Raw genomic sequence first — 25,962 nt, 5'->3', positions numbered from 1 at the left:
CAGAAACCTCAAGGTGAAGGAGGTGGTGGTCAGGGTGGAATGTTTGTAAGTAGCATTGCAGGATACTGTGATCTGATGTCAGTGCCCAGCTCAGCACATAGACTCTCATTGCAGAGTGCCACCCTACTACCTCGATGCAGCCCTGTAATTGTAGGGGACAGGCTGGCCAGGTCATGCTATCCGCTCTGCTCCTCTGGGCTCTGGGCTGTAATTACCACATTGGGCATGGGTCCTCGGGGGGGCCCCCCTGCACGTGTGTGCATGAGTACACTCTGAATGGACAGTCTCCTTGGCTGGTTAGTGCCTGTTATCCTTGGGAAGCCAGTCTGGCACTCAGACATTCAATCACTTGTTTCAAACGCAGAGTTCAGCCTTTTGAACATAAATCGTTTTTGATGTAGCCATGCGGAGGAGGGAGGGTTTTGAAACTTTGATTTGTTCCTGAGGTTCTGTCAGCTTATTTTAAAAGATTTAAAGAACATTAAAGGCTCCCCTCAGTCAGGGTGGTTTGAGAGTACAGGATGGTGATGTGTGTGTGTGTGTGTACACACGCTAACACACACAACCATTTGTTAACATTAAGTTCTGATGGATGATGTGGTTATATTTTCAGGTTTAAAGGACATCCATCCTGTTTATACCTCTATGGCCTCTCTCCATAACTGTCCATGTGAAGGCCTGTCATATTAATCCACTGAGACAGCCAGAGTACAAACATGTGAGGAACAATGACAGCACAGCTATCTCTGATGTTTGAATAATTCATTTGTAGGACGCTCTTGTAAATATAACAGCATGTAAAAGAAAGCTCTTGAGCACTCATTTGCATGTATACCTTAAAGCACCAAGCACTCTAAGGACAAGTGAAAATGTACTTGGTAGCTGGGGCTATCACTTCATTTTTAAGCTTTGAATATTTTTCGGAATGCATTCTTGCAAGTCATCAGTTATTGTTTAGGAACTGTGTAGGAAGTAGTAGATAGAGAATAGAGAGAGAACAGATTACTGATTTAGTAGGGTTCTAATGAATCACTAAATGCCTGGTGCTGCCATTTTAGTCTCCCAGTAAAGTTCGCTAAAGATATGTCTTATTCGAATGATATGGACCGTTAATGTTAATTAGGCCTAGGCTGCTTCCCCTTTGACAAGTTCTCACAGGAAATATTGGAGAAGTGAACACTGGCCTTAGTGAGATAATGATGACAACGTGATGTAGTGATGCTCTGAATTGGAAACCATCCATTTGGTCCTCTGGGACTGCTTTATCAGAACTGTAACCAGAGTTCTTTGTATCTGGGCCTGGGTTAAACCCTATAGGTAGGTCCCAGGGATTAGATCCCAAGGGTCAAATCAGCACCATGTTGGCACATAGGCTACCATTATTTCCCAAACCCGGTCTTCTGGACCCCAAGGGGTGCACTAATCATCAAGCTTTAATTATTTGAATCAGCTGTGTAGTGCTAGGGCAAAAACCAAAATGTGCACCCCTTGGGGTCCCCAGGACTGAGTTTGGGAAACACTGGTGGCCTATGTGCCAACACGGTGCCGATTTGACCCTTGGGATCTATTTACTTCTATATTCAGCACACAAAGTACAGGTCAGTAAGGAGAGTGGAGGGTCAAGAAAGATGCTCTTGACGAAGTTGGAATCAGAGCTTTAGGAGTGTTTCCCCTATATGTATTTCGCAGCGGCGTAGCCCACATTCAAAGTAGGAGGATACCTTTATTTCATTTTTGTAATTATTTTTTGTACCCTTTTTTTCCCTCCCCAATTTCGTGGTATCCAATTGGTAGTTACAGTCTTGTCCCATCGCTGCAACTTGCGTACGGACTCAGGAGAGGTGAAGGTCGAGAGCCATGCGTCATCCGAAACACAACCCAGCCAAGCCGCACTGCTTCTTCACACAATGTCATGCTGTGGGCCAAAGATTTAACAACAAAAAAGTCTTACACTAAAAGGACATTATCATTTATCATCAATTTCAGAGTGTTATTTCAACCTCCTAGTGTGGAAATATGATGAAAATCACGTTTTTGACCCCACTGCCCCTTTAAATAAAATAAAATATTTTGCTCTTAATTTGCCTGACCAATAACGATCATCCAAATGTCCATGACTGTCAGAGCCCTAGCCAGGGCTACGACAAAGGAGGATTGAGTGTTTGACCTGATCACCTGGACAGTCAGGTGGTATCTAAAACCTCATCACCCTCCAAACCAGCTTCTGCTTTAGACTTCCTGATAATATCCTTTCTACTTCCAACTGCCATATGGAGACTCCTTAACCATTCTGCCCGGGTGCCAGCCAGCTTGAGAAATCAGCTTTGCCCTCTGTCTGGAAACTTGATTGGACAAATCATTTTCTAACCTGACAAATCACTGCACAATTGAGAGGTTCCAGATGGAGTGGAGTGAAGAGAACATCCCAGTCTGGCACCATACACACTACTGAATTATGATAAGAGCCTTCAAGTGGAGTGGTACAGAGAAGGCCCTAATTATGTAATGGGGAGTAGATGCATACTCCCTAGTCTCTCGGTATAGACTAGAGTCACTGCAGGGTAGGGGCTGGGGAAGGGGCTAGGGAGGGGAGTGGTGGTTGGTGGGGGGATGTCTGCTTTGTATTTAGGTTCCTGGTTCAGTAGCTCCCACACTGACACCCTCCAAGGCTGCATTTGCAGCTATGTTTGTTCTCCTTAGTTCTCTCTTGAACTACTTTCCCCCTTAATACTCTGTTTGTTTTCTCCTCTCTTTCTTCCCCATGCAGCCACAGTGGAGTGCTACAACCCCAGGACAAACGAGTGGACGTACGTCGCTAAAATGAACGAGCCACACTACGGCCATGCAGGGACGGTGTACGGTGGTTACATGTATATTTCAGGTACGTTAGTACTATTAGATCCGGGGTTTGGTGAACTTTTGTACTATGGGGGATAGTAGATTGACATAGGCTAGTGCTTTTGCTGTTGGTTAGCCTACTTATCTTGTTGGCTGATGAAAAGTACATGTGGACAGTTCTTCTAACATCTTCAATATGCGTCTCAGAATTGGATAAGAAGGACGCACACCGTTGTGTTCCCGATGTGTCTGTCTTCACTTGAAGCCTACTTCTTTGCTGAGATGCCTATGAAAAGGACCCGATCAATTGCGGTCATTAACTAATAAGAATTGAGATATCTGACAGAGCTATGTGAGGGAAAGGCGCTTCAATGCACGGCGATTGGCAGCCAGGAGAAGGGAATTATAATTATTATATTCAGCCCAAGGGCAAAATGTCCACTTTGGCCAAAGGCATGGATTTTTTTTAGGGGGCATCACAGCCTCACAAGGAGCATACCACTGGGAAATTCGAGGTCTGGTGAGAATATTATCAAGTGCTTGTCAAATTGTGATTGAGAGACTGATGAAGTGTGTGCAGCCTTTGCAAGAATATCAGAATAGAATATCAGCATGCCCACACTCCCTCAGAAATCGTTTGGAGAAAATATTGTTTCTATTTTATTCAGCTATGTTCAATTGTGTTCTTCATACTATAAAATAATGTGACAGAATTCTAAGCAAATCTTGTCTGCTTAATGAACTAGTGTAGCCCACAGCCATATGGCATAGCCACATCAGGACCTAACATAAGGACAACTCAAAGAATGCTGTTCTGTTCTTCTGGAGTAGACTGCATTTTCTTCATATCATGTTGCTTTAGACCTGTCTAAAATAAATAATGGATTTATTGTGAAGGTATAGGCTTTATTAAATGGATTTATTCGACTTTTTAAAATGTAGATGTTCCAAAGGTCAGCATCAGTGGTTTATAGGCTATGTGTGGAAGCCAAGGGATTGTAGGCTATGTGTGGAAGCCAGGGGTTTGTATGGCTATGTGTGGAAGCCAGGGGTTTGTATGGCTATGTGTGGAAGCCAGGGAATTGTAGGCTATGTGTGGAAGCCAAGGGATTGTAGGCTATGTGTGGAAGCCAGGGAATTGTAGGCTATGTGTGGAAGCCAAGGGATTGTAGGCTATGTGTGGAAGCCAGGGGTTTGTATGGCTATGTGTGGAAGCCAGGGAATTGTAGGCTAAGTGTGGAAGCCAGGGGATTGTAGGCTACGTGTGGAAGCCAGGAGATTGTAGGCTATGTGTGGAAGCCAGGAGATTGTAGGCAATGTGTGGAAGCCAGGGGTTTGTATGGCTATGTGTGGAAGCCAGGGAATTGTAGGCTATGTGTGGAAGCCAGGAGATTGTAGGCTATGTGTGGAAGCCAGGGGTTTGTATGGCTATGTGTGGAAGCCAGGGAATTGTAGGCTATGTGTGGAAGCCAGGGGATTGTAGGCTACGTGTGGAAGCCAGGAGATTGTAGGCTATGTGTGGAAGCCAGGAGATTGTAGGCTATGTGTGGAAGCCAGGGGATTGTAGGCAATGTGTGGAAGCCAGGGGTTTGTAGGCTATGTGTGGAAGCCAGGGGTTTGTAGGCTATGTGTGGAAGCCAGGGGATTGTAGGCTATGTGTGGAAGCCAGGAGAGTGTAGGCTATGTGTGGAAGCCAAGGGATTGTAGGCTATGTGTGGAAGCCAGGGGTTTGTAGGCTATGTGTGGAAGCCAGGGGTTTGTATGGCTATGTGTGGAAGCCAGGGGTTTGTAGGCTATGTGTGGAAGCCAGGAGATTGTAGGCTATGTGTGGAAGCCAGGGGATTGTAGGCTATGTGTGGAAGCCAGGAGATTGTAGGCTATGTATGGAAGCCAGGAGATTGTAGGCTATGTGTGGAAACCAGGAGATTGTAGGCTATGTGTGGAAGCCAGGAGATTGTAGGCTATGTGTGGAAGCCAGGGGATTGTAGGCTATGTGTGGAAGCCAGGGGTTTGTAGGCTATGTGTGGAAGCCAGGAGATTGTAGGCTATGTGTGGAAGCCAGGGGATTGTAGGCTATGTGTGGAAGCCAGGGGTTTGTAGGCTATGTGTGGAAGCCAGGAGATTGTAGGCTATGTGTGGAAGCCAGGAGGTTGTAGGCTATGTGTGGAAGCCAGGGGTTTGTAGGCTATGTGTGGAAGCCAGGAGATTGTAGGCTATGTGTGGAAACCAGGAGATTGTAGGCTATGTGTGGAAGCCAGGAGATTGTAGGCTATGTGTGGAAGCCAGGGGATTGTAGGCTACGTGTGGAAGCCAGGAGATTGTAGGCTATGTGTGGAAGCCAGGGGATTGTAGGCAATGTGTGGAAGCCAGGGGTTTGTAGGCTATGTGTGGAAGCCAGGGGATTGTAGGCTATGTGTGGAAGCCAGGAGAGTGTAGGCTATGTGTGGAAGCCAAGGGATTGTAGGCTATGTGTGGAAGCCAGGGGTTTGTAGGCTATGTGTGGAAGCCAGGGGTTTGTATGGCTATGTGTGGAAGCCAGGGGTTTGTAGGCTATGTGTGGAAGCCAGGGGTTTGTATGGCTATGTGTGGAAGCCAGGGGATTGTAGGCTATGTGTGGAAGCCAGGGGTTTGTAGGCTATGTGTGGAAGCCAGGAGATTGTAGGCTATGTGTGGAAACCAGGAGATTGTAGGCTATGTGTGGAAGCCAGGAGATTGTAGGCTATGTGTGGAAGCCAGGGGATTGTAGGCTATGTGTGGAAGCCAGGGGTTTGTAGGCTATGTGTGGAAGCCAGGAGATTGTAGGCTATGTGTGGAAGCCAGGGGATTGTAGGCTATGTGTGGAAGCCAGGGGTTTGTAGGCTATGTGTGGAAGCCAGGAGATTGTAGGCTATGTGTGGAAGCCAGGAGGTTGTAGGCTATGTGTGGAAGCCAGGAGGTTGTAGGCTATGTGTGGAAGCCAGGAGATTGTAGGCTATGTGTGGAAGCCAGGAGATTGTAGGCTATGTGTGGAAGCCAGGGGATTGTAGGCTACGTGTGGAAGCCAGGAGATTGTAGGCTATGTGTGGAAGCCAGGAGAGTGTAGGCTATGTGTGGAAGCCAGGAGAGTGTAGGCTGTGTGTGGAAGCCAGGAGATTGTAGGCTATGTGTGGAAGCCAGGGGATTGTAGGCTACGTGTGGAAGCCAGGAGAGTGTAGGCTACGTGTGGAAGCCAGGAGAGTGTAGGCTATGTGTGGAAGCCAGGAGATTGTAGGCTATGTGTGGAAGCCAGGAGGTTGTAGGCTATGTGTGGAAGCCAGGGGTTTGTAGGCTATGTGTGGAAGCCAGGAGATTGTAGGCTATGTGTGGAAACCAGGAGATTGTAGGCTATGTGTGGAAGCCAGGAGATTGTAGGCTATGTGTGGAAGCCAGGGGATTGTAGGCTACGTGTGGAAGCCAGGAGATTGTAGGCTATGTGTGGAAGCCAGGGGATTGTAGGCAATGTGTGGAAGCCAGGGGTTTGTAGGCTATGTGTGGAAGCCAGGGGATTGTAGGCTATGTGTGGAAGCCAGGAGAGTGTAGGCTATGTGTGGAAGCCAAGGGATTGTAGGCTATGTGTGGAAGCCAGGGGTTTGTAGGCTATGTGTGGAAGCCAGGGGTTTGTATGGCTATGTGTGGAAGCCAGGGGTTTGTAGGCTATGTGTGGAAGCCAGGGGTTTGTATGGCTATGTGTGGAAGCCAGGGGATTGTAGGCTATGTGTGGAAGCCAGGGGTTTGTAGGCTATGTGTGGAAGCCAGGAGATTGTAGGCTATGTGTGGAAACCAGGAGATTGTAGGCTATGTGTGGAAGCCAGGAGATTGTAGGCTATGTGTGGAAGCCAGGGGATTGTAGGCTATGTGTGGAAGCCAGGGGTTTGTAGGCTATGTGTGGAAGCCAGGAGATTGTAGGCTATGTGTGGAAGCCAGGGGATTGTAGGCTATGTGTGGAAGCCAGGGGTTTGTAGGCTATGTGTGGAAGCCAGGAGATTGTAGGCTATGTGTGGAAGCCAGGAGGTTGTAGGCTATGTGTGGAAGCCAGGAGGTTGTAGGCTATGTGTGGAAGCCAGGAGATTGTAGGCTATGTGTGGAAGCCAGGAGATTGTAGGCTATGTGTGGAAGCCAGGGGATTGTAGGCTACGTGTGGAAGCCAGGAGATTGTAGGCTATGTGTGGAAGCCAGGAGAGTGTAGGCTATGTGTGGAAGCCAGGAGAGTGTAGGCTGTGTGTGGAAGCCAGGAGATTGTAGGCTATGTGTGGAAGCCAGGGGATTGTAGGCTACGTGTGGAAGCCAGGAGAGTGTAGGCTACGTGTGGAAGCCAGGAGAGTGTAGGCTATGTGTGGAAGCCAGGAGAGTGTAGGCTATGTGTGGAAGCCAGGAGAGTGTAGGCTATGTGTGGAAGCCAGGAGAGTGTAGGCTATGTGTGGAAGCCAGGGGATTGTAGGCTATGTGTGGAAGCCAGGAGAGTGTAGGCTATGTGTGGAAGCCAGGAGAGTGTAGGCTATGTGTGGAAGCCAGGAGAGTGTAGGCTATGTGTGGAAGCCAGGAGATTGTAGGCTATGTGTGGAAGCCAGGAGAGTGTAGGCTATGTGTGGAAGCCAGGAGAGTGTAGGCTATGTGTGGAAGCCAGGGGATTGTAGGCTATGTGTGGAAGCCAGGAGAGTGTAGGCTATGTGTGGAAGCCAGGAGAGTGTAGGCTATGTGTGGAAGCCAGGAGAGTGTAGGCTATGTGTGGAAGCCAGGAGAGTGTAGGCTATGTGTGGAAGCCAGGGGATTGTAGGCTATGTGTGGAAGCCTGGAGAGTGTAGGCTATGTGTGGAAGCCAGGAGAGTGTAAACATGTTTGTTATTTAATGGTCAATTACCGCGAGACAGTTATTTTCTTCACAATCACTGGCTGACAACTTCATGACCGCCACAGCCCTACGTGGTACCCCAATGTGGCACACCACAAACTGAGCATTCATTTTCCAGAATCAATGTTCATTCATACTCCCGTTTTAGTAGTGTCTGTTCTGTGTGGAATCTGAGTAGTTGAGACACTAAAAGGGTAGAGTTAGAAAAGGTAACTTGTCTCTGTGTTTCAGTGTCGATATGACCCATTCTGTTTGACCAAACCTCAAATTTAAATAGCGAGTTGAGGCCACTTGTCAGAGAGGAAGATGTGATCTCTCAGCGGTGTTGGTGTGAGAGGCAGGGGGAGGGGCTTGGTGTGTGTATGTGAGAATTGAAGGTGTACACAGCACAGGAGACGAGACCAAAAAGACAACATGAGGACAAATGGACTTAAAAGGTAACAAAACCCTTGATTTATCATGCAAAAACATACATTTGAATGAATTGGATATATCCCCCTACTGTGATGTCAGTAAAGCATCCTTCATTAGAAGGTCATACAGTGGCATCCTGCAGACCCCACCACCTCCCTTACACATCACATTGCTGGGGTCCAGTTCTCTGTGATGTTTTTGGGGGGATATTCTAAAGATGATTGGAAGTAATGATTGTGTAGTTGTCTGACTTTGGTGCTACTAAATCCCCTGTCTCTCTGTTGGAGTCAGCCCTGTGCTTGTTTACTTCATAGGATTGAAATCAAATCCTGCCTTAAGGAGAGATGAGCCCCAGTTTCCCAATGTGCGACTAACACAAAGTGATGCTGTACAGGGCAAAAGAGAGGGAAGGATAGATGAGTGAGAGAAATGGGAGGGACAGGTTGATGACTGTGTAGGAGGTGCAGAACCATAGAGCCACAACACACAGGCAAGGTTATGTTCATCTCCCTTGGCCTCTGGGCACAAGTGTTCATATAAGCGTAACCCAGCCACCTACCCCGAACATCATAACCCTCCCTCACCCAGTGGCACCTCACCTGCTCTGCTCCAGCCTGAGCCTCCATTAAATAACAACATGGGCTTGGTGGCTCTAACATTAGCATTTTAGCTTCCCAGCCGAGGGGGTTACTGCCTCATCCTCCATGTCAGGGGTTCACGTTTTGGTTTTTACCCTAGCACTACACCGCTGATTCAAATAACCAACTCATTGTCAAGCTTTGATGATTTGAATCAGCTGTGTAGTGCTAGGGCAAAAACCAATACGTGTACAAAGGGTAAACCCTGGTCTGTTTTTCTGTCTCTGGTTGGCTAATGGTCCGACTGGCACCTCTGGGTTCCTTTACTGAGAGGAAACGGGAGGGGTAATGGTGTTTGAACTATTAATACACCAGAAAGTCAACTTCCCTCCCTGTGAGCATCTCTTAGTGTCATCCTGATCTCACTGCACGTGTACCTCACTATAGTTACAGTAGTCTGCCTGGAGGAACTGAGCAATGGTTAGGCCTAAATATCTCCACCTTCCCAGATAGATGTCTGTACTGTAGAACGTAATGATTAAACAGGTTCCCATCAAGCACAGAGGCAAGCTTCATTCTTCCAGGGGTCACTGGCAACATGCACGGATTAGATTTTCTGACAGCCTGCATGTTATAACCTCTCACTAGTGATGGTAGTCAGGTGGAGTTGAGTCATTTGTTTTGCCTGTGTCTCTGTCCGGGAGCGCACCCCGTATCTCAGGGGTCATGACCTCACTGTGCAAGGTGACTCACATGGGGGTGCAGGCTGTGTTTCGCTGTCGGTCCAGATAAGGTGCTGGGCGGTGGCTGTGCTGGCGTGCTGTCTAAAGACATCCTGTCAGGTAAATGGAGCTGACACGCTGAGTCAAGCCGCAGGTCATCATTGCTCTGCTCTCGCTCTCAGGGTGGGGCTCAGACCCCTAGCCAGCACGGCTTCACATTACCACTACTGTCACACAACACAACGCTACTGGAAACCACGGGGGACGTGGCACCTTTACTTCAGTCGGGAGTACAGTGACCACTGATTCACTTATTTAAATAAAAAAATCTAAATATTATGATCCCAAGAAATGCATTTTATTTTCCTCTTGGTCTGTGTTTTGATCTGTAAAGAAGGATTTATTTTAATAGGATTCTGTACTATTTCCATTTTAGCTGCTCTACAGTATATCTCTCTGGCTTAAACCAACTGCCTCCTGAAGCTGCCGGCCATCCTGTCTATTTATCATCATTGGGTATTTTTGGAACTTGCTGACCCCATGGTTTTGTGTCTCTCCTCTGTTCCCCGCCTTGATTCTTTGGGTCTCATTTGTGCCAGCACTGTGCTTCCTCCAAGCAGGTCATACATTTTTACGACGGGTCAAAGCACCGGCACAATTTTATCTCCACGAATAATTAGATAAATGTGCCAGGAAAATGGCAATCATTGTGAGCTATTAAGAGGGCACCTCGATCAATGAGCTCAGGTGTCTTTGAAAGGACAACCATTTATACGGTCTTCAAGATGCAAAAGATACTAATATTTTTAAGCTTGTCTGAATGCTTGCAGTTGTTTTCTATGCAAAAGCTTTTGTTTTAAATGAAAGCTCCAATCATCTTTAAACTGTGATGATACACATTCCTTAATTAAAGGCTGTAATTAATAGTAATAATAAATGGTCATGGTTTAAAAATCAATTTAAAAAAGGTACCTTTTACCCCCTTTTCTCCCCAATTTTGTGATATCTAATTGGTTGTTACTCAGACATACAGTTGAAGTCGGAAGTTTACATACACCTTAGCCAAATACATTTAAACTCAGTTTTTCACAATTCCTGACATTTAATCCCAGTAAATATTCCCTGTCTTAGGTCAGTTAGGATCACCACTTTATTTTAATAATGTGAAATGTCAGAATAATAGTAGAGAGAATTATTTATTTCAGCTTTTATTTCTTTCATCACATTCCCAGTGGGTCAGAAGTTTACATACACTCAATTAATATTTGGTAGCATTGCCTTTAAATTGTTTAACTTGGGTCAAATGTTTTGGGTAGCCTTCCACAAGCTTCCGACAATAAGTTGGGTGAATTTTAGCCCATTCCTCCTGACAGAGCTGGTGTAACTGAGTCAGGTTTGTAGGCCTCCTTGCTCGCAAACGCTTTTTCAGTTCTGCCCACACATTTTCTATAGGATTGAGGTCAGGGCTTTGTGATGGCCACTCCAATACCTTGACTTTGTTGTCCTTAAGCCATTTTGCCACAACTTTGGAAGTATGCTTGGGGTCATTGTCCATTTGGAAGACCCATTTGCGACCAATTTAACTTCCTGACCCATTTAACTTCCTGACTGATGTCTTGAGATGTTGCTTCAATATATCCACTTAATTTACCTTCTTCGTGATGCCATCTATTTTGTAAAGTGCAATGGCGGTTTTGGAGCAGTGGCTTCTTCCTTGCTGAGCTGCCTTGCAGGTTATGTCGATATAGGACTCGTTTTATTTTTTTATATTTTCCCATGATGTCAAACAAAGAGGCACTGAGTTTGAAGGTAGGCCTTGAAATACATCCACAGGTAACACCTCCAATTGACTCAAATTATGTCAATTAGCCTATCAGAAGCTTCTAAAGCCATGGCATAATTTTCTGGAATTTTCCAAGCTGTTTAATGGCACAGTCAACTTAGTGTATGTAAACTTCTGACTCACTGGAATTGTGATACAGTGAAATAATCTGTCTGTAAACAATTGTTGGAAAAATTACTTGTCATGCATTAAGTCATGACCGACTTGCCAAAACTGTAGTTTGTTAACAAGAAATTTGTGGAGTAGTTGGAAAAACAAATTTTAATGACTTCAACCGAAGTGTATGTAAACTTTCCTGATGACCAGGGATGTTCTCTTGATAAGTCTGTGATTTGGACAATTTTCCTGTCAAAATCTAAGTACTTTTTGGTGTCAGGGAAAATGTATGGAGTAAAAAGTACATTATTTTTTTAGGAATGTAGTAAAATAAAAGTTAGCAAAAATATAAATTGTTAAGTACAGATACCCCAAAAAACAACTTTAGTACTTTCAAGTATTTTTACTTAAGTACTTTACACCACTTGTAGTTAGTCTTGTCCCATCGCTGCAACTGCCGTAAGAAACTCTGGAGATGCGAAGGTCAAGAGCCATGTGCCCTCCAAACGCGGCCTGCCAAGCCGTACTGCTTCTTGAGACATTGCTCGCTTAACCCGGAAGCCAGCCACACCAATGTGTCGGAAACACTGTACAACTGGCGACCATGTCAGTGTGCATACGCCCAGCCCACCACAGGAGTCAATAGAGCGCGATGGGACAAGGACTTCCCGGCCGGCCACACCCTCCCCTAACCCGGACGATGCTGGGCCAGTTGTGTGCCTCATGGGTCTCCCGGTCGCAGCCGGCTGCGACACAGCCCGATATTGAAACTGGATCTGTAGTGAGCCGCTATGATGCTTAGTTTTAACAAAAAACTGAACATTGAGTCTCTGAGATTCTTTTGTCAATTTTTTGGAAACAAAATCTATCCTCTCCACATTTGCTGTAAACAATATATCTGTAATAGAGATATCCTTCAGCCATTAGAAGCCCTGGAGGTTGTTGGCCAGTTACATCAGTTAGTGTACTTATTTTCCACCATAATTTGCAAATAAATTAATTAAAAATCCTACAATGTGATTTTCTGGATTTTTTTCCCCTCATTTTGTCTGTCATAGTTGAAGTGTACCTATGATGAAAATTACAGGCCTCTCGTCTTTTTAAGTGGGAGAACTTGCACAATTGGTGGCTGACTAAATACTTTTTGTCCCACTGTACAAAAGAACCACAGCCTGTATCAAGCTGCTGTTCTATTAGTGGGTTTGATATGTCTTTCTTGTCTCAGAGATTATTTTAATGATGCTCGCTCACTCACTCACACACACACGCACACACTTGAATAACGAGAATGGATTGAACTCTGGCATCTAAGTGTTTGCTCTAATGATCGAGGAGGAGGCTGGTGTTAGACTTCTGATCAGTCAGGGCCACTGACTAAAAATAGGTCTTTATAGATTGAGTATGGGAGGGAGAGCAGGAGAGAAAGAAAGAGGTAAAGAAAGCGAGAGAGATCATTGGGCAGCAGTGGATGGATTGGGGCGCCATTCAGCATGCACTGCAGATCGCACTGCAGATCGCACTGCAGATCGCACTGCAGATCGCACTGCAGATCGCACTGCAGATCGCACTGCAGATCGCACTGCAGATCGCACTGCAGATCGCACTGCAGATCGCACTGCAGATCGCACTGCACCTCTCTGGGTATGCTCCCAGCCACTCTACACAGCACAGGGAGGAAGGGATGCCTGCCTGGCTCTCACCCAGTTGCATGCTGGGATTGTGTTCCTCTTTATTTTCAGCCTTCCCTATAGACATGTCCTGTTTTGTATTTTTCCCCCTCCCTTTTCCTCAGTTTTGTGTGTCCCTTCTATTCCTTTGTTTCCACCACTACAGTGCCTATGTGTACATGCCAAGGTTATTATAGTAAACTAAAATAAAGTTTCTGTAACATAAAATCATTTAGAAAAACAGTTTAAAAATTATACTGGATCTATTATCTTTGGCTGCAAAAATAAAGTAAACATAAATTATGTTCAGTTTTTTTTTTTGTGTTTTCAAGCTTTTTTTCCTAATGGGTTGTTCGAGCTTCTGATTCTGGTGAGTAAATTATTCAAATAAGATTAGCTTGTGCATCACTATTGCTAGATATCACCAGAGAGGAGAGGTGACACGAGAGGATTACCTCCTCCCAAAATCAGTCCCCGCGAGCTAAGCAGACCTTTTAGCATGGAGATCTATGAGAGTGTCAAATTACGTTTGGCTTATTTGATCAAATCGAGTAATGTTTAGGTTGTTACAAATGTAATGATATAAGTGAATTCATATGACATTCTGTAACTTTGAGAAAAACAACTTAGTTCTGCCTGTTGTTCACACACGTATTTGCCTTGCCCTCTCATTGGCTAGAATGGTCCAAAATGATTTTGTCTCCTCCCACCTGCCTTCCATCTATGAGGACATGTATTTTAATTGTAATAGACCATTTGCTATCACTAGCTAACAACAGGGAAGAAATCCAGGACAAAGACAGAGAAAGCGAGACACCCCCTCATTTCTGATCGGGGCGGGTCAACTCTGGTCTGCGTATTGTCTCCGCGGAGGGGACAATACGACTGTGTCATCGACTGACTGATTGCTGTAACATATGATGTGGTCAGCTGATACTTAAAGTACCTATCCAGGTGTTGAAAGATCTGTCAGGCGTCCGCAATGTCTATGCTCTGGAACGCGGCCTAAGATAGGTTTAGTTTGAGTCATCATTTAAACCTATGACGTTCCTTATTACTGACCCCTAGTGGCATCCTAAAAAAAATAACTAGACCTGGCTCCTAGCATCTCACGCGTAGACTACTCTCTGTCCCCAACAATACAACTGAAACTAAATCATATAATCATGTCGTCTTTCTATCAAACTAAATAAAAACTTGTAAATCAAATCTGAAAAGTAACACACTAAATAACAGAATTTTAAATAAACTAATAGAAATTAAAACAACTATTAATAACCTTGGTACACATGCACTGTATTATAGTGTTATGAACTTCTGATTTATTTTATTTGTCATATTTTATTGCAGGTATGTGGCTGAGAAAATGTGTGTAGTGTGTGTTAGTGGTGCTAAGCATTGGGCTAATTGTGTGTGTGTTGCTGGGAAGCGCAGCCGTGTGTTTCTGAGGAGGTTGTGTGAAGTAAAGTGAACTGGGGGTTCAGGATTACATGCTCTGCAAGGCCAGTCACGGTGCTGTGGTCTGGCCATGTGACTGACAAGGACAGGAGCTGGTCAAGGCCCAACGTGGCAACACAACGTGGCAACACAACGTGGCAACACAACGTGGCAACACAACGTGGCAACACAACGTGGCAACACAACGTGGCAACACAACGTGGCAACACAACGTGGCAACACAACGTGGCAGAGCTGAATGTAGATCTAGGTTGAGGCCAGGATAGAGTTACTATTAGGTCCAGTTCAATTGGCTCAGGCTATTAAATGCTTTTGATTAGACCCCAGGGCGGTTTTCAACCCCAGGAAATCAATGTCATGGGTCTTATTTAATATGGTTTTGTTCTGTGTTGCAGGGGGAATCACTCACGACACATTTCAGAAAGAGCTGATGTGCTTTGACCCAGATGCAGACAAATGGACTCAGAAAGCGCCCATGACCACGGTGCGTGGCCTGCACTGTATGTGCACGGTGGGCGACCGCCTCTACGTCATCGGGGGGAATCACTTCCGGGGCACCAGCGACTACGATGACGTGTTAAGCTGTGAGTACTACTCCCCTGCCCTGGACCTGTGGACGCCCATCGCAGCCATGCTGCGGGGCCAGAGCGACGTGGGCGTGGCCGTGTTCGAGAACAAGATTTACGTGGTGGGAGGCTACTCATGGAACAACCGCTGCATGGTGGAGATAGTTCAGAAGTACGACCCGGAGAAGGACGAGTGGCACAAAGTGTTTGACCTGCCTGAGTCGCTGGGCGGTATCCGAGCCTGCACACTGACCGTGTTTCCCCCAGAGGACTTGATGGGCTCCCCCTCCAGAGAGTCACCCCTCTCAGCACCTTGAAGAACAGGGGGGGGGGGGCCACCCCGCTCCTCTCACACCCCCACAACCCCCAACACCCTATAGACATTGTTTGCACTTCTTCTTTGGACTACATCTGTACTGCATCCCGATACACCCCTTCCTCCCTAGTGATGAAATCTACATCCCGATACACCCCTTCCTCCCTAGTGATGAAATCTACATCCCGATACACCCCTTCCTCCCCCAAAGCTGTGCAGAACCCCCCTCCCTAGTGATGAAATCTACATACCGATATGGTTTGGCAACCTAATTACATGTTAATGTTACATATTCGGTATATTTTGGCAGGAAATACCTTGACTTGAAGAGTGACTTTGCAATTCAACTTTTCTACCTGATGTCTTTGAAGTTTTATTACATCCTTTTTCTTTAGACGTTTTAGCAGGTAAAACCCATGCTGTTGGTTACCATACTGACTCTAGTCTGCCAGGTTAGGGCCAGTCTACACCCAGCGCAGCAGGATAGGGGCAGCTGAGCTCCACACAGAGATAGTTTTAAACTCAGGGGTCGGCCCACCCCCCCTCCTCCCTCTTTCAGTTTCAGTTCTTTCCTGCTATTGCTATGAAACCGTTAACAAAATTGTGTTTTCTAAATTTAATAAACAAGATTTTGAAAAAATAATGGTGTCTCCCCAAAGTATCTTGCCATTTACTTAGGCACATGGTTGGTGCGTTTTTTATTGAGCTTAACATCAACTATCTGTTTTAGAACCTCCTGGAAAGTGTATTTTCCCCATTAAAAACACTGACGCGTTCTATTTCTCAAATTTACTTGTTGAAAATAATCTCATCATTAAGCATTATGTCCCTTCAGTACAGCCTCAGAACCCCTACCCCCCCCCCCCCTCCTCCTCCTACTCCCCCCTTCTCTCCCCTCCTCTCCTCCTACTCCCCCCCTACTCCCCTCCCCCTTCTCTCCCCTCCTCTCCTCCTACTCCCCCCCTACTCCCCTCCCCTTCTCTCCCCTCCTCTCCTCCTACTCCCCCCTACTCCCCTCCCCCTTCTCTCCTCTCCCCTCCTCTCCTCCTACTCCCCCCCCCCCCTACTCCCCTCCCCCTTCTCTCCCCTCCTCTCCTCCTACTCCCCTCCCCCCTCCTTCTCTCCCCAGTCCCCTCCTCCTCTCCCCCTCCTCCTCCTACTCCCCCTCCTCTCAACCAAGCCACTCCTTCTCTCCCCCCTCCTCCTCCTACTCCCCCCCCTCCATCTCTCCTCCAGTCCCCTCCTTCTCTCCCCTCCCCAGCTAGTGTTGTCCTCAGAATGAACCAGTTGTCATCTGATTAAATAGAAAAATACTTTATTGTTCTCAAGATACAGGAGATTTTCAAGACAGTAACTGTAGATGTACACACAAAGTGAAGATGCAGTGTCTGCTGTCTTAATCCTAATCACAACCATAACCACTATTCTTCACTGAGTTGATTCCTGCCCACTGTGCCCAGTGATTCAGGACCCCACCGTCCTCCACTGTGCCCAGTGATTCAGGACCCCACCGTCCTCCACTGTGCCCAGTGATCCAGGACACCACCGTCCTCCACTGTGCCCAGTGATCCAGGACACCACCGTCCTCCACTGTGCCCAGTGATCCAGGACACCACCGTCCTCCACTGTGCCCAGTGATCCAGGACACCACTGTCCTCCACTGTGCCCAGTGATTCAGGACACCACCGTCCTCCACTGTGCCCAGTGATCCAGGACACCACCGTCCTCCACTGTGTCCAGTGATTCAGGACACCACCGTCCTCCACTGTGCCCAGTGATTCAGGACCCCACCGTCCTCCACTGTGCCCAGTGATCCAGGACACCACCGTCCTCCACTGTGCCCAGTGATTCAGGACACCACCGTCCTCCACTGTGTCCTTTCACCTGGCACACAGACAGACGGTAAGGTCACCCACAACCTAGCCACCTGCCTCTGGCCCATTAAAACCTCAGTGGCAGCATATGGTGTCCAACACAAACAAATCTGCTACACGCTGGAGCAAGGAAAGGAAAACTGATGTCACTGGTTGTTTTTGCTTGATGGTGCATGAAAGGATACACTATTGGGCACAGAATATTTTTTTTAAATAAAAAATTTCATATAGAAATGTATGACTGAAAACTTGTAAATGCTATAAGATGATCCAGTGGTGCCTCGGGCGGTGCATCTGGGCAACAGCCTCCAGTGAATGTGCTCCATCTCCACCGCCTGCCCTTGTCCTGTTCACTCATGTCTCCTTCAGCTCCAGACCCTCAGGGCCAGTAGTGTGCTGGGCTATTTTAACACATCCAGATTCCAGCGCCAGTTCGAGGGCAGGCGACTGGGAACCCCGGGGGATCAGGGGAAGGTACTGCTGGGGGGGAAGGAGGGAGGGAAGGAAGGAAAGATATGACGGGGAATGAGACTGGAGTGATTGGCCTTGGTTTTCCTGATGGATGTTGTTCTGCTCATCGACAGCTGCACTCTGAATACTACTCATATGGGACTCTGAGCTCAAGTGCCGGCAGTTGTTTACTGAGAGTGGAGAGTGCCATAGCTTGGTGCTCTTTGCTCAGGATCCATGTGCTATTTTACACCACGCTTAAATTACTTGCACTTAACTGAAAAGTCTTTCCATCAGTTCATCACAGTCACTGATATTTGAGGGGCACAGAGGTCCCTGGGAGAGGAGACTACGCTCTCACTTGAATGGGAAATTTAGTTTAGTTCTGACTCATATTTGAGACGAGCAATACAAATCCTAACCCATCTCATAGTAGGTGTATAGTAAAATGCTCTGGACTTATACAGTGTGATAAGAGATCAACGTGACCTTCATGGATGGTAAATGTATTCATAATGCCAACCAAGAGGACAGAGCAAGCCCTTTTATTTTGATTTTAGGGCTGATGGTAAAGCTAGTTAGTCACACATTTGTTCTGTTCAGAAGGTAAACTTCAAGGCTGCTTCAGTTGGCCTACTTCACATTTACATCAGCAGCGTGCGTCATCAGTCGGTTATGTTTTTTACATTGTTTGCTCGCCCTGGTCGTGTGGACCAGGATATGGTAATGGTATTCTCTGAGGACCAGGATATGGTAATGGTATTCTCTGAGGACCAGGATATGGTAATGGTATTCTCTGAGGACCAGGATATGGTAATGGTATTCTCTGTGGACCAGGATATGGTAATGGAATTCTCTGTGGACCAGGATATGGTAATGGAATTCTCTGTGGACCAGGATATGGTAATGGAATTCTCTGTGGACCAGGATATGGTAATGGTATTCTCTGTGGACCAGGATATGGTAATGGTATTCTCTGTGGACCAGGATATGGTAATGGAATTCTCTGTGGACCGGGATATGGTAATGGTATTCTCTGAGGACCGGGATATGGTAATGGTATTCTCTGTGGACCAGGATATGGTAATGGTATTCTCTGAGGACCAGGATATGGTAATGGTATTCTCTGAGGACCGGGATATGGTAATATAATTCTCTGTGGACCGGGATATGGTAATGGTATTCTCTGTGGACCCGGATATGGTAATATAATTCTCTGTGGACCGGGATATGGTAATAGAATTCTCTGTGGACCAGGATATGGTAATGGTTCTCTGTGGACCAGGATATGGTAATGGATTCTCTGTGGACCAGGATATGGTAATGGTATTCTCTGAGGACCGGGATATGGTAATGGTATTCTCTGAGGACCGGGATATGGTAATCTCTGTGGACCAGGATATGGTAATGGTATTCTCTGAGGACCGGGATATGGTAATGGTATTCTCTGAGGACCGGGATATGGTAATAGTATTCTCTGTGGACCAGGATATGGTAATGGTATTCTCTGAGGACCAGGATATGGTAATGGTATTCTCTGAGGACCGGGATATGGTAATGGTATTCTCTGTGGACCGGGATATGGTAATGGTATTCTCTGTGGACCCGGATATGGTAATGGTATTCTCTGAGGACCGGGATATGGTAATATAATTCTCTGTGGACCGGGATATGGTAATGGTATTCTCTGTGGACCTGGATATGGTAATATAATTCTCTGTGGACCAGGATATGGTAAAAGCTTAATTGATTTTGAGTGGAGAGAAGAGAAGATGTATCATGCATTTTTTTGCACTGATTAGAATGAAGCTGATTAATGAAATAGTTTTTTGGGCCATTTATCCTACTCCAAGGAGAATAGGCTATAAACGCAACAATTTCATTGATTTTACCGAGTTAGTTACAGTTCATATGAGGAAATCGGTCAATGTAATAAATTCATTAGGCCCTAATCTATGGATTTCACATGACTGGGAATATAGATATGCATCTGTTGGTCAAAGATCCCTCCCCAAAAATGGGTCTCACAATAGGCCTCAGGATCTCATCACAGTTTTTTTTGTGCATTCAAACTGCCATCAATAAAATGCAATTGTGTTCTTTGTCCGTAGTGTATGCCTGCCCATACCATATCCCCACCGCCACCATGGGGCACTCTGTTCACAACATTGACATCAGCAAACCGCTTGCCCACACGACGCCATATACATGGTCGGTGGTTATGAGACCAGTTGGATGTACTGCCAAATTCTCTAAAATGACATCATTCTCTTAGGGTAGAGAAATTAACATTAAATTCTCTGGCAACAGCTCTGGTGGACATTCCTGCAGTCAGTATGCCAATTTCATGCTCCCTCAACTTGAGACATTTATGTCATTGGGTTGTGTGACAAAATTGCACATTTTAGTGGCGTTTTATTGTCCCCAGCACAAGGTGCACCTGTGTAATGATCATTCTGTTTAATCAGCTTTTTGATATGCCACACCGGTCAGGTGGATGTATTATCTTGGAAAAGGAGAAATGCTCACTAACAGGGATGTAAACACACTTGTGAACAACATTTGAGATAAATAAGTTTGTGTGTGTGGAACATTTCTGGGATCTTATATTTCTGGGACCAACACTTTACATGTTGCCTTTATATTTTTTGTAAAGTATATATGAATTATATGCTAATGTAAACACATTTTCCATTTATTAAAAAACAATTAAATGACAGGGTGCTTCAGCGAATGTCTTCCAGCCTGTGTCGGTAGCTCCCTGTGTGTCTGTCTGTCTGTATAGAGCCCAGTGAAAATTCCCCTCCTGTCTGCCAGGGTCTCTACTGTGATCCATTACAGCTATCATCATTCTCGCTACATTACCCTGTCTGCCAGGGTCTCTACTGTGATCCATTATAGCTATCATCATTCTCACTACATTACCCTGTCTGCCAGGGTCTCTATTGTGATCCATTACAGCTATCATCATTCTCGCTACATTACCCTGTCTGCCAGGGTCTCTACTGTGATCCATTACAGCTATCATCATCCTCACTACATTACCCTGTCTGCCAGGGTCTCTACTGTGATCCATTACAGCTATCATCATCCTCACTACATTACCCTGTCTGCCAGGGTCTTTACTGTGATCCATTACAGCTATCATCATTCTCACTTCATTATTCATTATCCTGTATGCTTAGTGTTCTCACACAACTGATTGTGAAAAGGTCAGCAGTTTGACCGTGATGTGCTGTTACCACAGTCTCATGTAGAAGGGGGAGCAGGGAGGGGCTGTTGGAGGATGTGTGTTCCCAAACCCTGACTGCTGATTTTGTGTCTGCAGGTAGAGTAGACTGGATCAGATAGGCTGCAACATACTGCACATATAACACATAGTAAAGGGGGTGTATGTGTTTTCATCATCGTATCAATAATGTAAGATATTAGATTTAGTCACCAGAGTCTAATTAGAGTCCCATTGTTATCTTGTGTTTCCTATTGGTCCGTCTCAATGCAGCAGCATCTAGAGCCTGACTAAACACATCCTTTATTCTGTATCTTTGGTTTGTTAATGAGGGATGCTGTGCCCCAAATGCTAATCCGACGTTACAGGAACAACAGAATGCAAGGAGAAGTAGAGTGCTTTGGAGTTGGAAATTACACTGCCCCCCCCCCCCCACCCCACGTTTTACTCACCTCTCTCCCAGGTGTTCAGCACCACTGTCAGCATGTTCACTTCCTTTTTTGAGAGAGAGAGAGAGAGAGAGAGGAGGTGGAAGGAAATGTGGATTCAGTGTGAGTTTTTACACATGCATGGTTTTCTATGTCCCCTGTGGGGCTATGGTACCAAGCAGAAAATGACCCAGATTCTCCAGGATGTAGGTTGTGTGCAGAACACATTGTCAGTCAAAATATTGCTTGTTTTGGATGAAGTAAAATGAGTGTGGAGGAGATGGGGATCAAACAATCTGGGGGGTCTGTGTTGATAGCTAAGGTCATGTAATGGTGAACAGTGTAGGGCTCTCGACTGCTGTCTCACTAATACTCCTAACACATCAATACACTCCGGATGGTGATTGACTCCGAGGCCATTTCAGTGTTGACCTGAAGGCTTTTTTTCTGGCATGAAAAGTAAGGTCATGCACCTATACACAGATTCCCTGACACGCACAGGCCATTTAATACACAGACATGCTTAGAACACACCCCATTATTGATCATTTTTCAATATCTGACCAATTTCCTTTCATCTGAACAAAGAATATCTTATTTCTTTGAATTCTGTTTCTTGTTGGAGGACGTTATCTTTGCCTAACGCAGCTGTCATTTGTGATAAAGTGCACAGGAATGCCAGCAGCAAAATGATTAACCCCAACCATGGGCGGCAGCAGGTAGCCTAGCGGTTCAGATAGTTGGGCCAATAACCGAAAGGTTGCTGGTTTGAATGCCTGATCCAATTAGGTGAAACATATGTCAATGTGCCCTTGAGCAAGGCACTGAACCCTAGTTGCTCTGGATAAGAGCGTCTTCTAAATGACTACAATGTAACTCAACTCAATAGACACAAAACAAGTAATGAGTTTCCTACCAGATCTAATTGGATATTGTATTCCTGCCACATCCTCCAATTGTTTTATATTATTAAAAATGATCTATTTTTTTATGATTTTCCTCAGTTTATCATTCTGTTCCATACATGTGGGGACATTTTTATTTAAATGTCTTAGCCAAAATATTATTAAAATGGGTTTATCCCATGTACAAATCTACTACGGCACTCCAATCCCTGCTACTCTGTTCTGTGCTGTTGAATATGTGGTATATCTCATATTAGGGTGGTTTTGTTCCTGTTTTCCCCCCATGGTCAGGGGGTGGGTGGGGCCGGGCCGCAGGTCGCCATGCTAAAGTAACAGAGAACCCCCAGAGAGTGTATGGCGTGACACTGGGCCAGACGGGGATGCTGCTGTGAGTGGAGCGGACCAACAGACACACACACTGGGCTGTTCTGTGTGTCTCAGTGGTCTGGTTCTTTTTCTTTTAACCTATGAGACTCCTCTCTGTCTCTGCAAAGGAAGCATCTGATTGATTTAACTTCTCCTGACTCCCGGTCTGCAGAGAAGGCCACCCTGCCTGGGCAACAGAGGGGACGAACCACTGGGAGAACTCTGTGAACACTTATTATTTTTCAAGGTTAAATACTGTTCAGGCTTTATTTTACACCAGAGACCAGGATATAGACTCACAGATTCATCTCACGTACCCTTTATGTGAAATAAGTGGATTGAGGCAAAAAATGTTATATTGTAGTCTTGGCTGGATGCTCTTTTTCACTAAGGTCTTAATGAGAAACAGAATGGCTGGACAAGGCAGCTGAAATGACACAATTCACATGTCATAGAAGTTGTCACCTACAATTGTTAATATACATAATAGTAAAAGTGAAAGCATCTGGGTACACTGTTCTACATGCAGACCTTTTTCTGTGGGCTAGTTTGGATGTTATTCTGGGCTCATGAGACAAAGTACAGGACCTTTTCCTCATTCGATTTTAACCTTGAGAAGTAGTCATGGACTATGAGTGCTTTCACATACTGCTCTTAGATAAACACACAAAATGACATTTCAGCTACTATAAGTCAATATTCTATCATGTCTTGGAAATACCTGATTAACATATCTGATTAATTCCCAATATAATATACTTAATCAATAAAAATTAAACTTGCACTGAAACTTGAAAGCAAAACATGCACCGCATTGCTGCTATCCTATTGGAATGTTGCTCTTGGCAAGAAGTTAATTCATGGAATTATTTGATGTTAATTCATTCCAAAACTAAACTTTTTCTAATTTTTCACTGATTCATTGCAAGCCTGCAGTCTATGCAATGACCTTGAATTTGTTTAAAAAAATCATAATTATTGTACCTTTTTGTACCTTTTTAATGTTGTAACAAAAAAGAAAACACACAATGCCTCAATTCTGTTTTCACACTGTAGTTCCCTCATGTATAAAGCATTACATTGCAATGACTTGCTGAGTGAGGGAAGTTCTCTTATCTCTTTAAGATACCTAAACATTGTTAGGGAAAGGCCAGTATGGTCAAATGTTAATATCTGTTTGGTTTATCTGTGTTCTAGTTGACTATAGGAACAGAGCATCTGGGGGAGCACTGCGGTTGAGTTGTGATTAAGTCTGGAACAGGGCTGCCTGGGATACGGTGCCATGTCTGTCCCAGAGTACTATACCCACCCTCGCGTCGGCGTCCGCACACACTCACGCTACCTCCCCTCTCGGGACTGACTGTAGTCTGTACCCACCACTGACTGTAGTCTGTACCCACCACTGTCTGTAGTCTGTACCCACCACTGTCTGTAGTCTGAGTCCCAGCACTCACATCACAAGGCTCAGAGACCAAATGCCCCCTCTCCTCACACACACATGAAATACTTTATTTGAATCCATCAATCAAATGTACAAAAAAAGGATCAAAGATCCCTGTATGCATGGCAGTCCTCCAAACCACTAGACTGCCTACGACAACTGAAACAGGTCAGTACCTAGTCAATGGCCTTACCCAAGTTTATCAGACCTGCAATCTGGAGGCTATGCACTACAAGCCTGTGTACATGGCCGAGACTACCAAATATCAGCCCCACCAGCTTGCACCACCACCCGAGGCTGTCCCAGCATGCCACACGGGGCTGGCATTTAAACAGATACTCTGCAAAGGCCTGCACCATATAGCCGTCCAATGAGCAGTCCACTTCCAAAATGAGCCCCTCCACCTGGCTTCCCCCCCCACAACAACAATGTTTGTACCATGTTTTGTGCTGCTACCATGTTTTGTTGCCAACAAGTTGTTGTTATGTGGTGTTGCTACCATGCTGTGTTGTCATGTGTTGCTACCTTGATATGTTGTTATCTTAGGTCTCTCTTTATGTAGTGTTGTCTCTTGTCGTGATGTATGTTTTGTTCTATATTTATATTTTATTTATATATATATTTTTAAATCCCAGCCCCTGTCCCCGCAGGAGGCCATTTGCCTTTTGGTAGGCCGTCATTGTAAATAAGAATTTGTTACTAACTGACGTGCCTTGTTAAATAAAACATAGATACAATAAAAATATCTGGTGTATTTGGCGCACAGGAAAACACATCATCATCAAACCAGCTTCCCCTTACACAAGAATGTGTCTGCATGTGTACTGTTGGGGAGACTACTTGTCTCACCTCGCTGGCAATCAGATCAACAAGGTGGTCATGTCTAGCAATGTACAAACCCTGTATGAACGGCAGCCATTCACAACATGGGGAACGGACTCCTTTACATTTGACTCATGTAGAATACAGAATGGGTCATGGTTTGCAGGGTACCAGAGTGCTAAATTATATTTTGTCGGTGGAACTTGTAGCCTCGCCTTAACAGTAAAGGTGAGAATGTCCTCGCCAACGGCAGCATTCTGGTACATGGAATGGGAGACAGAGTGGTCAGCAGAGTCCAGAGCAGCGAGTTTCCCCTGCAGCCCCTGCTGTCATAGCACGCGCTATCCTTCCCCTTCATCTTCCACCCAATTAACTATACCTCCTTCCTACACCCCTGAAATCAGATTCATTAGTATGGCAATTTTGTGAACCCAATTTTTGCAGTTCTGTACTTTCAAATGGAATAAAATGACAACATAAAAGTTTCACCACACACACTGCCTGTGGGCGTTTGTACACTCCACAATCCTTTCAGTGTGGCTATATCATTTCAGTAGTGTGTGCAAACGTGGCAAAGATCGCTAGCTGACGATTGCAAAACAGTGTCTGAATTACTAGATAAACATCCAGGAGTTTGTATATACTTACAGAAGCTGTTGTTAACAATGATGTCACACTCTGAGTCAGTCATGCGCAGTGGTGGCCATTAGGCCAATGCTCTGATTCACAGGGGAAGCAGGTAGCCTAGCGGTTGAGTGAGTTGGGTGAGTAACTGAAAGAGTTCCTGGTTGGAATCCCCAAGATGACTAGGTGAAAAGTTTGTCCTTGAGCAAGGCACTTAGCCTTAATTGCTCTGATAAGTTGCTCTGTATAAGAGTCTGTTAAACATTAAAGCGACAGTTCACGGCTATGTCTGTATTGCTTAATCATTATTGTACCTGGAACAAAAAGCATAGGAGGACCGTTTGCAATCCATGATTTCTGGATGATTACTCTGCTTGACTTTCAATACATCATCAATGACCATTGGAACCCTATGCCTTGCCACACTAATGTTATGACAAAATCTAATTGGGTTCTCA

The 25,962-nt window shown here is 45.4% G+C and overlaps 1 protein-coding gene across 9 annotated transcripts in view; it reads left to right on the top strand.

Annotated features, from left to right (window-relative positions):
- The window catches only part of klhl13 (kelch-like family member 13), a 76,056-nt gene extending 60,048 nt beyond the window's left edge, over window positions 1-16,008 (top strand). For 7 of the 9 annotated variants that reach the window (XM_021591284.2, XM_021591280.2, XM_021591283.2 and 4 more), the window contains 2 exons: window positions 2,768-2,881; window positions 14,879-15,366. In XM_021591284.2, coding sequence (XP_021446959.1) covers window positions 2,768-2,881; window positions 14,879-15,366 — 602 coding nt within the window. Of the gene's footprint in view, window positions 1-2,767; window positions 2,882-14,878 lie in introns of all 9 variants that reach the window. The other 2 variants (XM_021591285.2, XM_036968350.1) reach the window with 1 other exon arrangement.
- Window positions 16,009-25,962: the final 9,954 nt, after the last annotated feature.

Source organism: Oncorhynchus mykiss, chromosome Y (genome assembly GCF_013265735.2).
Source record: "Oncorhynchus mykiss isolate Arlee chromosome Y, USDA_OmykA_1.1, whole genome shotgun sequence".
Taxonomy (NCBI): Eukaryota; Metazoa; Chordata; class Actinopteri; order Salmoniformes; family Salmonidae; genus Oncorhynchus; species Oncorhynchus mykiss.
This window is presented reverse-complemented; position numbering and strand designations above follow the sequence as displayed.